Here is a 17,669-nt window from a genome sequence, read left to right on the forward strand (position 1 = left end):
TTCTCTCAGTAGTTACACAAAGAGATGTTGAACAACATGGGAGACAGAACAGATTCCTGAAGTAGACCATGCATCAATGGCAAAGGTGCTAAAAGGAATCTAACACCTCCAGTATGACTGGTCAAAACTTATCCAACATACCAGGGTCCAGAAAGGGCTTGTTAAATAAAGGTCCTATGCCGCCAACTTAAGGTTAGATAGAACTACACCCTCCTGAATGTCTTTGTAAGTGGGACTAGAAAACATACTTCATGTTTGGGGCCATAATATTTAAAGTTCTATTTCAGGCACCTGAGTTTTTTTGACTCCCGCTTGCAAGTTGGCATTTGTAATGCTATTGGCAAAACAGGTGTGCTATGACATCAATAATGAACAGCTACTGGAAATCACAGAAGGTTCAAAAACTGATAGTAAAAAAAGTAAAAGTAACCAAGCTGATTATCCACATGTACTGAATTAAATTGAGTTATAAATCTGTACCTGTATAATCCCCAAATCACAGCCTTCTTTTTCATTGCAAGGTAAAAAATGGCCGCATCTAAAGGGTCATTGTTTCTTTGAAAGGCTGCTTTAGCGACCTGTAAAGATAATGGTGTACCTAAGCATTACAGATTTCATACATTTCTATTTAGATGACTGCAAGCAATATTGAACAATAATATTTGAGTCAAGGAAAAAACATTTATGTCAGTGCTGCTCATTGTTATAAGTCTTCTTTTTCTTCTCTGGCAATCACTCATAGCCATGAACACGGTCTTAACAGCGAGTCTGTAAGTGACTGTGGAGGCCAATTCTGGATCCACATATCCATCCACAGTGGGGACAAAGGTTTCCGGGCGGGAGTTGATCATGGTGAGGGTTTGCCAAATGTGCCTTCCTCATAGCACATTTCTCCCTTTCATCCTGAGTTTGAGCACCTTACAGAGTGCACTTTGTAGAGTCACCATAATCATCAGCAAAATAAACTTCTGCTTATTGTAAATGGCTCAAGGCCAGGAGACTCTAAAAACAATGGTTTTAATAATCTTCATCTTATACAGTGGTGCCTCACAAGACGAAATTAATTCGTTCCGCAAGTTTTTTCTTCTTGCGAGTTTTTCGTCTTGCGAAGCACGGTTTCCCATAGGAATGCATTGAAAATCAATTAATGGGTTCCTATGGAGACCACTTGCCAGGCTGGCGGTGCGGAGAAGGGCTTTTCTCCCCACCGCAAGCCTTCAGGACAGGTACGGGAACAGAGGGGAAGGCGCGCAGCGCTTCTCCTCTGTTCCCGGGGCTTGTGGTGGGCGGAGGGTTTTTCCTCCCCACGCCAACATTCAGAACAGCATTCTGAAAGTTGGTGGTGGGAAGGAAAACCCTCCTCCCTCCGCAAGTCTTCAGGACAGCCATCCGAAGGCTGGCGCGGGGAGAAGGTCTCTCCGCCCCACCGCCAGCCTTCGGAGCAGCCTTCCGAAGGCTGGCGGCGGGAGGAGGTCTCTCCGCCCCACCGCCAGCCTTCGGAGCAGCCATCCCAAGGCTGGCGGCGGGAGGAGGTCTCTCCGCCCCACCGCCAGCCTTCGGAGGAGGTCCGAGGACAGTGGGGAAGACACGCTGCGCTTCCCCGCTGTCCCGGAGATTTCCCTATGGGCTTTCGTCTTGCGAAGGAAGCCCATAGGGAAATTCGTTTTGCGAAGCGCCTCCAAAACGGAAAACCGTTTCGTCTAGCGGGTTTTCCGTCTTGCGAGGCATTCGTCTTGCGGGACACCACTGTATTTAGATTAAACTTAAAGGACACTGGTGGTTTTTCAAGGGACATAGTATGAGCTGAATGACTTATTGAAATGAATTAAAATAAATTCCTATAATTATGTCTTGCAACAACAAAAAAGCAACCCGAAAACACGTGGTACAATGCATATGATAAATGAGAATTAATGGTTTGTAGCCAACATTGTCCATGTGTGAACAGATTGGACTTCAGTTTGTGCAATGGGACTTTGCCTTCCACCCCTCCCCTCATGCATCCTCAAAATCCAGGAAGAGAGATCAGGAACAGGCTTAGATTCTCATACCTGGCTCCCCACTCCCTTCACTGTATGGAATGATTGAACTAGGAAAATCAGTGTTTTCTTCACTATGGAATCTCCCTTCACATTACAAGAAGAAACCCTTTTTTAAAAAGGGAGAAGTTAAACTCAGGGCCTTCTCCTGGTCTTTCACTTGCAGGATGCAAACGTACATGTGTGGCCTTCCAAATACAACCATTACACAATGAAGTTCCATAAATTTAAATTCAGTGTCAAACGCAGGCAAAGATCTTTGAAAATGTGGTCTGAGCTTAAAATACAATTGAAAAGATCTTTTCTTCCACTGCAGTCCCAGCTTTAAATTAAGCAGGGACTTCAAAAAAAGAAAGAATGAATCGGAGAACACTTATGAGTGTGCTTACAATTGAATCACCTTTAAAGGTGAATCATATGATGCCCAGTGATAGAAAGGTGAGTGGCCCTGTCCACTTGTTGAAAATCATGGATGTAGCTGGCTGGCTGGATCCAGTTCCTCGCCCCTGATTTAGCAGAAAAGGATGAATGTGAAAGAACCTTTCCATTGGCTACATGCCACCTTCTCCTCTCAGACTATCAATGACTGCAGGACTAAGCTTCCTTTCCCTTTGTCTAAATTGGTTCTTTTTTATATATATTTCTTTTCTTATCTACTTATCTTTTTCTTATTAAAAAGGTACAATATAAAGAAAGTACACATTTTAGTTTTAGTTACCCATGCTGAAAATACTGTTTTTCCTTAAGAACATTCCAAAATCATAAAACAACATGCTATCAAAGTATTTACCTTCTCAATGCATCTCCGTAAGCTATGGGTATTTCGAACCCACCATCCTACACCCATAGCTCTGAGCTCTGACCATGTTGGATCACCTTTTTGCATTGCAGGAAGCATGTTTAGCAGTTCTTCTCCTGCTACTGAATGAAACGCCCAGGCAAAATGACTAGAAGATAAGCCTAAATTGTTCAAAGAGATTATATTGTTACAGCTGTATAATTTATAACATGCTATCATGCTAAATGCTTCTTTTTTTGTTTCTTGTGATCAACGTTTCAGAAGACTGGAGATCTTAGGATAACATCCAAGGGATCCACATCACATAATTTGGCTTTTTGCAAATAAGCACATTAGATTTACCAGTCTAAATATGTTATGTGGGCATTTGATTGTTAAATTGAACACAGAATTATGCCAATCTCTATGAAGCCCCCATAAGCCTCACATCAGGGGTGGGAAAACTTTTTTCAGTCTGAAGGCCACAGTCTTACTTTGGGGTAGCTAGAATATAGCCTACAAAGTCATACCACATTGCTCCATTCAGGAAAACAAGAGGCATTATTAAGAGTTAAATGACACATTCCAATCAGGCAAAAGCATGAAGCAGTCAGTGCCAGTGAGGGGATGTGAGGTGAAGAGGGTAGATGACTTGGGGAGAATCCTAGAGGCTAACCGAGAGGCCTTGAGAGCCACATCTGGTCCCTGGGTCTGAGGCTCCATATACCTGCATTACATGGAGAGCCCCAAACCAAGCCAAAACAACAATTGTCCAGGCAGCCCTAGTTGTGCAATCATACAAAGGAAATCCAGTTGCTCAGGGGAGAACTATGAAAGTCGACATCAGCACAATGACAGAGCTCCCGAAGGCTAACATTTCCTCAAAAATCAATTGTTTCTAAAAATGTTGCCCTACATAATGTAAAATTGATAATATAGGCAGAGTGAAAACCATTACCTTGATGAAGGAGCTGGGCTCTGTGAGCAGGTGGTAGCGAAGTTGTCATAAAAGAGTGAAGACGTACAGCCAAAAGAAACTTTAAACCACATTCATCAAGTGTTTCTCCTCCTATGATTAAATGTTCAGTGTATATAATTTAATTCTTCATCGAAAATGTAGATATTCATTCCACCCATCATCTTGTTTCACATCATTTAAATCACATTAGGAACACATGGTTCGACAATTTTATAATGTCAGGAAACCAGTGTGCAGTAAAAACTGATTTACTAGCAATCAAAAACTATTCTAAATTAATACTGTAGACAATTATAGTGTTCATTAATTTGCTCACAGGCAATAAGTATAGCTGAAGTCCTGCGTAATTATATTGTGGTATTTTTCAGTGCACAATTGTGTTACATATAGTCTGGATACAAAGGAGATGAATGTTGGACATTTACAAAATAATACAGTCCAGATACAACATTGGGTAGCTGAGAATGACTCTCTCCCTCATCTCGTAAGTACCTACCACTAAATCAAAAGCTGTAACTGCTCTATTTAATTCACAGAGCTCTTTGATTCTCAGAAGGCAGCTATCATGCTATATGCCTAAGCAAGTGTTTCGGTGGCAGGCAACTTCTAAAACCAATCAACTAACCATGTGTAAGACCTGACAAATATAAAATAAGTGTAAAAGGTTCCTAAAGGGCTGAAGCCTACATGGGCTGCCATAGTTGAATTATATCTCAATATGATGCTAAACCACTGTATCCTTCAAAACCAATCCAATTAAATCCTTTCTATTGTATGCCTGTGGAATTAAGTTTCACCTACTTTGGTCCCTCAGATTTAATAGACTTCCAAACCCTTTCATAATAAACAGATAAGTTCTGTGACTATTAGCAACACTAGCTAATGGATTATAAAAGTATTGGCCTTTGCATTTCAAAGTGCAATCTAAACATGTTAACTCAGAAACAAATTCCATTGTATTCCAGGGAAGTATTCAAAGGTTTTTAGCCTAAGAGCCACATCCAACATCACACAATCACAATTCTCACAACAGAATGTCCCCTTCTTCTCTGTCCCCTGCAGCCTCTGTTCACATGCCCAAAAATCTGCTCCGGGTCCTCAACCTTCTCCCCACAAGCAGTTTTCTGGGGCACAGAGGGAGAGGAGGACTCCATTCTGCCAGTGCTGTCTGTTCCCCTGACAAATGGATATCATTTGATTTCTAAAGCTTGGTTTAACTATGGACTTTAAGTATATAGCACATCAGATGAGTATCTAAACAAGCATACTGTACATAGAAATTCTGAAACAGGTTTGAGAAGGTAAATATCTCATTTAAACAAATCATAAGAAAACTCACCCTTGCTTTTGTCTCTGCTTTCTCCTATATCAGTGCTGGTAATGGCAATTGTATCGACCAAGGCCATCAAAGACATCTGCTCCATCCTGGTGAGACCGGGTAAGCTAGCGTGAAGCAAGTGCCGCGAAAGAACTTGAGCATGCTCTGGTCCAAAGTAAGTTGGACTGTACTGAGAAAGATCAATAACCTTTGGCTTTTTATCTTCTTCATCTACTTCAAACATAGTGAGATCATCCGTATGTAGATTGGAATTCTGAAAGAGATCGTCATAGTTTTCATCTGCCACCTCTTGCTTCTTAAGGGTTCTTTGGTTATTAGACTTCTCTGTACATGATGTATATGAGCAGTCCTCATCTGCGGCAAGCAATGCATATAAAGGTAGTGGTGGAACAGAGTCTATTTCTGTATAGTCTGTAATAGTACATTTGCTAAATGTCATGGGGTCCCGGGTACTGCTCCCACTGGCACAGATTGAGAGAGAACGGTACCGCTTTTCATGCTCGGGATCGTCAATGGCAATAACTTCTCCAGCAATGCATTTCACAAGATGAGAGAGGATGGCTTTTGCTCTACGCACTTTCCCCAGATCCATGAGTTCCAAAAGCTGCAGAGGATGGTACTGAGGTAAAGTAGGACATAATGTATGAGCTGCTTCAAAGAGGCCAGAATCTTCCATCTCCAGGGACAGATCATATACAGTTCGTTTCCCACTAAGTTTCTGAGCAAGACTTGTCATGGATCTAGTCAATGTCCTCTTGGGTGGGTGACCACCAGATGACTGACTTTGTTTCATTAAGCTTATTATGGATGGTGTACTCCCACTGTAGGAGTCTAGAGTAACTGGTTCTTGCTTTGTAGGGGGCTGCCACTGAGAATAAACATGCATTTCACAATCCATCCCAACTACGAGGATGCCATCACGAACCCAAGATAAAGAAACAGGTAAAGGTGGTGAACCTTCTACTGATGAAACTAAATCCACGCATCTTAGCAATATAAATCTAGAAGAGCATGACGTTTTAGCATTTTCCCACACAGGCAGTACGAGCATCTCCTTACCACTTTGTTCTTGCATCTTCCCAGACAGCTGACCAAACATATACAGCTTTGCCCCAATGCCTACTGTTAGGATATGCGAGCCGTCTTCTCTAGACATCCAGTCTAAGTGAACCATATGATTTGTTCTAGGTATTAAATTCTCATTTCCATCTATCACTGAACTGCTGTCAACACCCAAAGAGTCCAATGTTGGGTTTAGTTCATCTAAGTGAAGCGTTTGTTCTAAGATCCAACAAGAGCCTCCGGTAGATTCACATTCAAAAATTCCAACCATCACCAAAAAGTCTTGAGATGAACGACTGTTTACAGTTGGTGTTCGCTTATATGCCACAGCTAAGCGATTTGTATGTGCACAGCTGATTTCCAGAGTTTGGCCTGGCACAAAAAGAGCACTACTGCTAAGAAGTCCATCTTCTATTAGTAATGGCCATTCTTCCCATATATACATGCCACTGTTCGTAATGCTCTCTGCTACAGAAGTCACACCTGATTCCACTGCTAATCTGCACCTCCAAAACCTAACCTTACCATCTGAGCATAAAGTTGCCAGAAGATAAGGTGCATGACATACAGGATAAATGGAAGAAGAACTCAGGTGACCTGAAATTAGGAAGAAAGAAACCCTTAGGATATCAGATAAATATATTTTTTAAAATACTGTAAATCTCCTAGAGGTGACCAGCATTAAATGATCAACAAGTTTAAATAAAGTATAACAAGAAAAATACAGAATTCCAAACTGACAGCCCCCGCCCCCCAAAATCAGGAAGTACAAATAGAGTGGTACTTTGGCACTTGAACGGCTTGGCTCCCAAACTGGATCCCAAACACCGCAAACCCAGAAGTGAGTGTTCTGGTTTGCGAATGTTTTTCGGAAGCCGACTGTCCGATGAGGCGTCTGCAGCTTCTAACTGAGTGCAGAAAGCTCCTGCAGCCAATCAGAAGCTGCGACTTGGTTTTTGAAGGGTTTCGGGAGTTCAACAGACTCATGGAACAGATTAAGTGTGAGAACCAAGATACCACTGTAAATCCAAAGTTAACCCCCCCACACAATTCCCTCCTCCCCCCCCCCATAAATTACAAACCTGCTGATGGTTTGATGCTTATGATCTCTACTCCTTCTGGTAAATTCAATTCTTGACTATAGACTATTTCTGAAGAAAGAGTAAGTTGGCTGGTACTTTGAAGGTTCTCTTTGCAGGCTTGATATTTCTGAGTAAAGGAAGACTGGAGCTTCTCTTGATCTGGAGAAGTGTAAAGCTCTTCTTGAGATGCTGCTTCACATGCCTTGGAGTCTATTTTTTCATCTAAAGAAAGTGGACATTTTAGTTAGATGTATTATAAAAGCAGGTTTTTTTAAGAAATAAAATAAAATCTATACCCCATGTATTCAAATTCTAGCCTAATCCTGGCTTTGATGTTGACCTATTTTCTTTCAATGGGTTTAACGTGTTTGTGAGCTCGGGGGCATGTAGCAACTATCATGAACTACCCTTGGCACTCTAAGACTTCAAGTATCCGCAAGCTGTTAAAACTATTTATGTAACGGTTTAGTAGTCTGTATACTATATTTTTATACTGAAATACATTAGCAAGGGGCAACAGTCACATTCTATCCCCATAAGCTCTACATAGGCAGACCCTAGAGATAGTGACCTTGACTTTTCAAAGCCACACATAGCAATAATAGCCAAATTATCAGATGGAGCTGTTGACAGAGTTCTTCTTTCAGATACGGGAAAATGGGTAGCCCACAGCAAATTGTTTCAAGACTAACATACCTCACATGATAGTCTGAACTGATTTAAGAACTGTAATGTATTCATTCTTGTACCGGAAATGTTATGCTGTCTACAATGCACCATTCTGCACAACGCAATCATTTTGGATTATTTGCACCAATGCAAATTGCCATATTTGTATTGATCAAATTAGCACTACGAAGCACCTTTTAAGGCTCTTTTAAAAATATTAGGCTGCACTCAAACACTGGATATGATTCAGCCCTTTTGAGTACTGTTACTTTCAACAGGAGGTGTGCTTAATTGCCTCCTTAAAATCAAACACATGCAATATGTTTAACTTTAACTGAATACTACCCATGGCTGGATTCTACCCATTGCTTTTTAGGCAGACACAAACAGACTGAAAATGACTTGTTTTACTTTACTAATATTGGCCTGGTTTGCATCTTCCAAGAATTCTCTTGGTGTGCCTCCCTTCCTCTTTCCACACTGCTGCTGCATCACTGACAAGCTAAAATCTACTTTGTTTTGTTGTTTGAACCCAGGCTCACTGCTTGTTTCCTCCAAACTAGCATCAAGTCATACTATGACCATGTATTTTCTTAGTGATGAAGCAGCAGGGAAGTAGCAATGTAGAAACTTTATAATAAAGGATAGTTTATTTGAGAAGATTTTGAGGCAAGGACAAAAAGAAAAGAAAAACTAAATCCCATGCACACACACACATTTGAAGAAGAACCAAAAATATTATTGAACTACAGCACTGCAATAATAATCAAAATAAGCAAGCATTCTATCAATAAATGTGCTTTATAACTTTAAAATTTACATTACAAATATAAAGAACCTACCTACTGAGACTGGTATGGACTTCAAATGTAATTTCCACATATGTAACACTGAACAGTTCTGAGTATGTTCAATTACTATTAAATAGAACTTTTCAGAAAACCCATTTTTCTGAAATCCTGCAAAAATGTAGACAGATTTAGTTATTAGTAGATGATAATTTGAGCAGTTGTTAACTACTGACTGAATAACGTTCATCCCTCTGTTTTATGTTATGTATGCATTCAATTTATCTACTTGAAGGACCATCCTTTGTATCAAAAACTAGAGTTTTTTACTTGTTAAGGAATCCTGTTTTTGACACAGATTTAGTATGGCACAAGCTTTCATGGAATCCAGTCCGCTTATCAGATGCATGAAATGTTATCCTGGGTTGTAAGTACATATAAACATTTGGAGGGGGCAGAGAACAATAAAGTCAGAAAGAAACCGGGGTGCAGAGTAATGGGAGAACAATATGGTGTTAATCCTGCTATTTAATTTTATTAGCAGTGGCCATTCATACACCAAACACACACACACAATATTTAACAAGCCAGACACTCTGGCACACCTGGTTCCATACATTTCAAAGGGATTTATTATTTCATGAGAGAGAATAAAAATTGAGCCTTAGGTCACAATTCTATGCACCTTTAGTTCAGAGTAAGTCATACTGATTTCCGTGCTGCTAAGAGCCAAACAAGATGTGACAGTAAAGGTGTCGTTAGGAAAAACATTATTAAAAATAATAATAACAAGAGCATGAGAGATTTTCATCAGGTTCTCAGCACACAAGAAGGGAAGATTCCGCTTTTACTTCTCAAAACACTATTCTGATTAGGTAAAGGCAGGCTTCTTTAAATTCGACCCTTCAGATGTTCTTGGCCTACAACTCCCATGATCCCTAGCTAGCAGGACCAGTGGTCAGGGATGATGGGAATTGTAGTCTCAAAATATCTGGAGGGCCAAGCTTGAGGAAGCCTGGGTAAAGGTAAAGGTAGAGGACCCCTGGATGGTTAAGTCCAGTCAAAGGCGACAATGGGGTTGCAGCGCTCATTTTGCTTTCAGGCTGAAGGAGCTGGCATTTGTCCACAGACAGCTTTCCTGGTCAAGTGGCCATCATGACTAAACCGCTTCTGGCGCAATGGGACACCGTGACGGAAACCAGAGTGCACGGAAATGCCATTTATAATCACACAACCACCCCACATTGGCCTTGAGGGGGAAAAGCTCCCAGAAGTGAAGAAGGGACTTTTCCCATATGTGGGAGGGATGATTTTCACTGTGATAGTAGCTAGGGATTTAAGTCTCTTCCTTCAATGTGGCTCTGTTGAAAATTCCTTTACTTTTGCCACACTGAAATAAAAATTTAAAAATGTAATTTTCTAATGATGCATGAGTTCTTGGAACTAAGGGCTGACTTTAAACATGGGACTGGAATGCTGTTCAAACTCAATCCAACAAGTCCCTTTAAACATATACAAATGATTATGCATGCTATGGCAATTTGGCACTGTATAATAGCAGCTTCTGAACAAAAGGACTACATATTCAGAATTTCAGATTACTCTTTTCTAGACTGAAGCCTGTACAATAACTGGTTTACATACACAGCGGAGTGAGAGGAGAATAAAATTCAATTGTAATACAATAAAAGAAATAAAAGAAGCAATAAAATACAATTAACAATCAGTATGAAAAATGGGATGGATGTGGTGTCTCCCATCTTCAACCACAAATCCAGACACAAACCACCTGAATGAAGCTCATTGACCAGTTTGAGAAACCCTGCTTTAGAGGCAATTAAGACATCTAGTTTGGCTCTTAGTAACATTTGGCATTCTGCATTGGCCAGCATGGGAAATCTTTGGCAAATATACCTTGTGGACATGAACATTTGTGAAACTATTTTGTTTTCAAAGACTAAAAATGAATTTTAGGAGACACAATTATGACTAATAGTATACAAGGTAAACTGTCAAAAAAACAGAAGCTAGTATAGTCATTTCAGAACACTTATCATTCCACAGAATCTATAAGAGGTTTAAATTTTAAAATAAAAAGACAATTAAAACCATACCGCAACAGCACACCACGTTACAACAGCTAAAGCAGGTAGAAAATTTTTTAAGTGGTCCACCAAGACCTTCAGCAATCTTCAAGTAGCCCGTGGGAGGCAAGTTTGGGAACCACTGATCTAAAATATTAACAGTATGCTAGGATAAGCCTGTTGCTTATGGGACAGGAATCCCATTTTCTTACTATAATCTAGAATACAATCACTGCTTTAGATTTCATATTTTCACAAATGGTTACACACTCGTAATGCCATTGTATTGAGAAGTTACTAAAGACAGATATGCTTTACCAGAGTCAGGTAACATGGTGTTTTTCTCTGACAGTCTATTTTCATGATTATTCAAAATGAAATCTTCTTGAAAAACGTGAAGTAGCTGCATTTTCCCACCATGCTAAATAATAAAAAAGCATATTAAAATACAACATTCTGCCCAAATTAAAATTAAATAGTCTCAAATAGAATATGTTGAAAATATGCAATACTTTGTTGAACACATTTTCAGGAGGTAAGGGGTGGATTAACCCCTGAGAGGTTGATAGAAAAATCAGGGAAGAGGAGTCCCTAGAGAACCTGTGAAGTGGAGCTAGAGCAGAGGAATCTGCAGCTTCTGTTGAAGTTTTACCTCTTATGGTTGTTTTAACTGCGTGTCTTTTAGTTCTTATCTGTTTTAATTATCAGTTTTTATCCATCCATTATCCATGTTTAATCTTGTATTCTATTCACATGTCTTATCCTATGCCTGTTTCTTTGTTCTTATTTGCTTTAACAATTATCTGTTTAAATGCTAACTATTTTATTTATATGTTTCTCTTATGCTGGTCTGTGACTGTAATAAAGTTCATTCATTCATTCCTTCCTTCATTCATTAGAGAAAACTTCCAAAAACCTAACTTATTCACCAATTCATTTTTCTGGATCAATGCATATTCATCCCAAAGAGGGAAGTATCACGTAGTGTGAGGAACTCATTGGTTTGCATGTTATTTGGCACGACAATGCCAATTGAAGCAGAGATGAGATGAGATGAACTGAACTGAACTTAAGGTTAGGAAAAACTGTCTATAAGATTTGGGTATTTGCCACCTATGTTCTCATCTGGTCAAATGAAGTGATGGGAAGTCCTGGCCAAAGCGATGTGTTCTGCTTTGTGTATAAAGGATGTAGAAATGTTTGCTTGGGCACAGACAAGCCATCTCCTTGCTGTGGTGTCCATTCTACTTTCTGTAGTGGCTGGGGGATGTGGCAGGCTGATTTGCTGTAACTTTACACCTTTCTTTTAATAAAGTCTGAGGCAATTTTATAGGAGGTGGCAACTGGTTAGTAGCATCCCCTGACTCTGGGCAGAGAAGGGTAGGGTAGTACTTTTCTACCTACGCTAGTAGACTCATACCCAGTTAGAGAGAGCAAAGAGATTCCAGTTTTCCCCAGACCAGCTGCCAATGTTTGGGAAACTCACCGCAACCCTGGCAGGATACTGTGGTTCCCCTTCGTCACTTTCCTGCTGAAGTGAGCTGAGGGGGCCAAGGCTGGGAAGCAGTGTGCTTACGGCCAGTTTGGTGGTAAGAAGGAAGGTTAGTCCTTCTCACAACATAAATAAAAATACAACCTTTGCAAAGCTTGTCCCCATTCCTCAGCCAAGACCCTGTTCTTACAGTGCCAGATAAGGCCATTCTCATTCTCCAGGATGGGATCATAATGATTAGACCCTGCCTGGCCTTGTTGGGATGAGCTAACCCTGAAGATCTTGGAATGCCCTCTAGAATAAGGTTATCAGATTTTTTTCAATGAATCCGGGGACACTTTTCAGCTTCAATGAATTTTGTATGGGGACTGATTTGTAAATCCAGGGACTGTCCCTGGGAAACGGGGACGTCTGGTAACCTTACTCTAGGAACCACAGGAGAAAACACAATATTTTGCTCATTTTTTCAGAGGCATATTATTTCTAGAAAACAGGTTATTTCTTTTGAATAAAATAAAACAATGATGTTTCCACCCATAAAATGCAAGCGCCTTACCAGCTCTGTAATGGAATTCAACTCTACAATGCATCCAGGTCTAGCTGTGGATTGTTGACTTATGATGTTAAAAACTTCACCAACGTATTTCTGTAGAGTTATAAAGGTCAATAGTTACAATTTTTGAGATTACATCCAGTCATATCTCATAAACCATTGTCTGAATCTTAATGTAATGTAATCACTTGGGACTTTATGAGAAGGTATTTCTGCTTTACTTAAAAAAGAGTGAGAATTTTTATTTTTGTGAATTCCTTAAGGCAAAACAAGTTTTGTTCTGAGAAATCTGGGTCAGGGATGGGGAACCTGTGGTTTCCTGTGATTACAACTCCCATCATCCCAGGTCATTGGTCATTCCTGGTGGGGTTGATTAGAACTGGATTCCAGAAACATTTAAGGGGACACAGATTTCCCCATGCCTGATCTAAGCAAAGCTCAAAAACATAAAAATCTCCTTATAATTTCAGGAGCCAAGATAAATCAAGCCTGAAAAAGATTAGTCATACTTTATTAAACTACAGGGCAAGCTAGACTTGATGCATGTGGCAGGAGTTTAATCCTCCCCTTGTGATCTTTCTGTTAGATTATGTTAGATTTCTGTTAATTATGTAATTAACAAGCCTACTGGCCTTTACTTACAGAAATTCCTGGATTTGATAGCTCACAGAGAAGTTTTTTGGCATCGATTATAGCTTGATACAGTCTCAAATATTGTCCATCACTTGCAACAAAGCAAGCACTTGGTGAATTACAGTATGCACCTAAAGGCAAATATGAACAGTCTGATTTAGGTAAAAAAGATCAACGAGTACCAGTACATACACACAGTTTTATTCAGATATCATTATGAGTTGTTACTATGTTCCTTATTTTATTTATTCATAGGAGGGACTTACCTAGGCAGTAACTGGGTATAAGGGTAGGCAGCCATGCCACATTTGAAAAGGCAGAGACATGAAGAGAATTAATTCTTGCAAGCTCAGAAACTCCACCAGAAAAAGATAATGGCCCAACTGGATCAACTCTCCAAAGGATAAGTTCACTGTAAACAGCAGTGAGATCCTGTGATGTGCTTGCTGTGCCTTCATCATGAAGTCTCGATGGTGAGACGTCACACGACTCTTTTATGCTGTCAACAGCCGGTGTCCTTATTGCATTATGATGAGAGGTTGTAAGCAGCAATGGAAGTACTGAATGACAAGCCAAGTCATTAAGATGGAAGCGATGACCACAATACCTTGATTTGTGGGAAATACTGAGTACAACTGAAAAGGCAGATTCCTCTGCAAAGCTGACCAGCCATTGGTTTAGAGATCCATCTGCATGTTTGGAAATCATCATAACATTTGGGGTGAAGATACTTAATTTTAAGCTGTTGGTTGATTTACTATGGCCCGAAGAGATTAACATCGAGCAGGAACGCCCAAGGCTAGATGGTTTCTGTTTGCCTTGTTGAAGAGCAAGATCCACATTCTTTGTACAAGCGTACATCACTACACTTTTGCAGAGCGAATTTGCATCACCAGTAGGGAAGGCCACAGGAATCCTCGAAACAAACGAAACCTAAAAACAGAAATGGTACGGAGAAGCATTGGAATCAAGTGGAACACCTCAAAATTATTTAAAAATTTTATTCAGAAGAGCCACAATACCTGTACTTGGCGAAACATGCCTGGCTGGTACTCATCTAGCCAATCTACATGCCATACTAACAGTGAGCCATCCATAGGATGAATACTAAACAACATGTCTGCATTTTTATTCCATTCAGACAGCTGTACTTCAATCTCATGATCAACAATAGAAGATGACAAGGGGATATAGCTTGAATTTGGAGCTGGTTTTTCACCAGCAAGTTCTTGATTTCCTTTTTGATCTTCTCTATTGCCATCGGTTTCTGGTGAGAGAAAAAAGTGTCGCTGTCAAAAGATTTGCACACTGAAACCATCCTTATAGTTACAGGCAATGTGACGTTTTACAGCATTTTCTAGAACTCAAAAAGTTCTAGCAGGTTGAAACAGACATCTCCTATACGCATACATTGACCTAGCACACATGTTACTTTAGACCACAGCTAAGTTTGACTGTGGTTTAAAGGTGAAGGGCAGTGTGTAAGTGAACAGGGAGGAAATAGTTGCCTCTTCATGCCACCCTTCGCTCCTGCCTTGATACTGGGAGTTAAATCAAAGTTACGCTCAAACCAAGACTCAGAGCTGACTCTCTCCAATCAACCCACAAGCTGTAACCAAGCCTTGTTCTTGACTTACACCTCAAGACTTTGTCTGGCAAAGACAAGCCACAAGTCCAGGTTCAGATGTAATGGTAGCGTGGCAGAAGTGGGAGAAGGGAGAGTAAATTTGCTGTTATTTTTTCCTTGTGTACCTGCATGCTGGACAGTCACCTTTAAACCATCTTTAAATTTAACTTTTTTCAAGTGACATGTGAATGAGACTACTTTGCCAAATATCCATGTTCAATATCTCCATCAATAATTTCCTACGGCTGCCAATAATTTACTATGACTATTTTCAAAAATATTTCATATTTGGTTTAGCTAACAAGGCAATGTTCACATGAGGGATAATCCTTGTTCTGTGGGTAATTAATGTCTGATTTAAAAGCTTTAAATGAAATATTCAGAATCTAGAGGTCAAGGCTTCAAGATTAAGAGTTACACAGACAATGAACTCTCTCGTGCACTTAGGGAAAGAATCCAAAATTTTGCAAGTGGGCTTTCACACATACAATAGGACTCCTCCTTCCTCTCCTCCCCTGGCAACCCTCTGTGTGCTCTCAAAATCTTCTGGAGAAGATTCCAATGCTCTGGAGCACATTTTAAAGGTGTCTGTTAAGACATACAAACTAAATAATAAATTAGAGTATTATAGGCATTACATTGATTCCAAAAAGAGTCAAACAAACCAACAGTAGGCACTTTACCTTCATCAGATTTTATCTCTGTCTGATTAGACTCTTCAGTGCTGACCTCTGAAGAAATATGCTCAAAACTCTTTTTTAGTTGCTGTAGAAAGACTTCCATTGATAGGGTAAAATGCAATTCTTTATTATTCAGCCAATGTACAACAAAAGGCCCACTCTTTTCTTCATTTTCATTAAGACTCAGAGACATGATGGAAGGGAGCAAAGGAATGTCTACAAGCAAAAGACTAAACTTACTTTCTCTTCAAGATGTACCATAACTTTTAAATTATTTCCTTTTTAGTAAGGAAAACTTAACTGCATTAGAAGATGGACATTAACACACACATGCAAAAATCTGGACATTAACACACACATACAAAAATCACAGGACAGTTAATCCTACATTTCTTTAATAAAGCACACCCAGAGATATGCATAGACCCCACTCCCCTCTGCCCACAAAAAAAGAGAATACAAACATGACTGCTTGAAAATAGGTTATTAACATCTCAAGGATTCATGTCCGAAATTCAAAGAGCTTTTTAAAGTACACCTGAAGATTTTGGGCATGCTCATTGGGATTTAGCAGAAACTAAATGTTATCTGACACAAGGAAGGAGGGCATGTCCAATAGACAAAGACCAGTCTAGTTTTTTTGTCTTTGGCTGCAAGGTGCCAAAATAACCCAACCGTGGCATGTGTGATTCACTTTCAAAGAAACTAAACAGATTATATGGCACAGTTTCATTTGAGGTTTTTGCTATTGTTATAAAATTTATATACCACCCTTCATGCAAAGATCTCAGGGCCCTGTTCCAGTTAACATAAATTATTTTCTGTTAATCAGTCAAAGCCTCGAACTGAAGCTGTATATCATCATTATTTACAGTCAGACAGTATGTCTATATTACTTTTGCAGGAGAATTTAAAAATGAACTGTACCCACTTATAAAGCAAAAATTGGCATTCCTAATCACCTGTAGCTGGGTTGATGCTGGCAGCAATGTGGAAGTGGCAAAGTGCATTTGATTGCAGCGGAGTGTTTCGATGAACTTCGTGAGCGTCTTGCTGATGCGGCAAGTATCCAGTATGTGCAAGTGCTATTGACCTCCTTCTTCCTCGTCGAAAGGGCTTTAGATTTAACTGTTGAGAAAATGACGTTGTACAAAAGCAGAAAAGTAATCTAGCAGCAGCAATATAGCTCAGATTGCTATTTCTCAACAGTCAGCAGGTTAGTATGGTTGTTACTTTAAATACAAAACTATAATGATCTGGGAGGCTTACTCCAAGTCAGGTAATTATCTTCTTACCTCTAAAGCATTTTTCATGCTCTCTTTACTAGAAGCATTCCTCTTAAAGTTGTTAGTTGACTTCACAGGTTCAGGCAAATGGTTGTATCCACCTCCATATAACAGACTGTCATTTGGCAACAAAGTCTCTGCCCAGAGACGGCATATATTATCTTTGCAGCATGTCAACAGCACATTACATACGGCACCACTAGGACAGGAAAAAAAGTTTTCTAAAAAATTCTGCAGGGGTTTCTGAATTTTATACTGTGCTGCTACCTATAGCAAGTCATATTTTTCTGCTTTGAAGTCAATACTACACATGAATACTTGGAAATAACTTTTTTAAAAAAATGTAAGACATGTTCCTATTTCCTTACCACCCTTCTACTGCAGCAGTATGATGCAAATTAGTACAACTCGAACCACAGTGGGCTTGGATATATTCGGTTCCTGCTTTGTTTCCCTATAGCCAAGGATATTTGGATGTTGCAACACTGGTGAGGACACAAACTCCTAGCGCTTTATGCACAGTGGTACCTCGGTTTTCAAACATAATCCATTCCGGAAACATTCCGAAATGTTTGAGT

At 39.8% G+C, this 17,669-nt stretch overlaps 1 protein-coding gene across 3 annotated transcripts in view; it reads right to left on the minus strand.

Annotated features, from left to right (window-relative positions):
* Positions 1–17,669, minus strand: part of DMXL1 (Dmx like 1) — a 69,875-nt gene that overhangs the window by 33,498 nt on the left and 18,708 nt on the right. For all 3 annotated transcript variants that reach the window (XM_083702171.1, XM_083702170.1, XM_083702172.1), the window contains exons 8-21: positions 17,101–17,290; positions 16,768–16,933; positions 15,809–16,021; positions 14,521–14,765; positions 13,765–14,431; positions 13,508–13,629; positions 12,869–12,958; positions 11,139–11,241; positions 8,791–8,907; positions 7,280–7,501; positions 5,136–6,794; positions 3,776–3,886; positions 2,830–2,999; positions 481–578 (exon numbers count right to left, since the gene is read on the minus strand). In XM_083702171.1, the coding sequence (XP_083558297.1) occupies positions 481–578; positions 2,830–2,999; positions 3,776–3,886; positions 5,136–6,794; positions 7,280–7,501; positions 8,791–8,907; positions 11,139–11,241; positions 12,869–12,958; positions 13,508–13,629; positions 13,765–14,431; positions 14,521–14,765; positions 15,809–16,021; positions 16,768–16,933; positions 17,101–17,290 (4,173 nt within the window). The remainder of the gene's footprint in view (positions 1–480; positions 579–2,829; positions 3,000–3,775; positions 3,887–5,135; positions 6,795–7,279; positions 7,502–8,790; positions 8,908–11,138; positions 11,242–12,868; positions 12,959–13,507; positions 13,630–13,764; positions 14,432–14,520; positions 14,766–15,808; positions 16,022–16,767; positions 16,934–17,100; positions 17,291–17,669) is intronic.

The sequence above is a fragment of the Podarcis gaigeae genome (genome assembly GCF_964106915.1).
Source record: "Podarcis gaigeae genome assembly, chromosome: 11".
In the NCBI taxonomy this organism is placed as follows: domain Eukaryota; kingdom Metazoa; phylum Chordata; class Lepidosauria; order Squamata; family Lacertidae; genus Podarcis; species Podarcis gaigeae.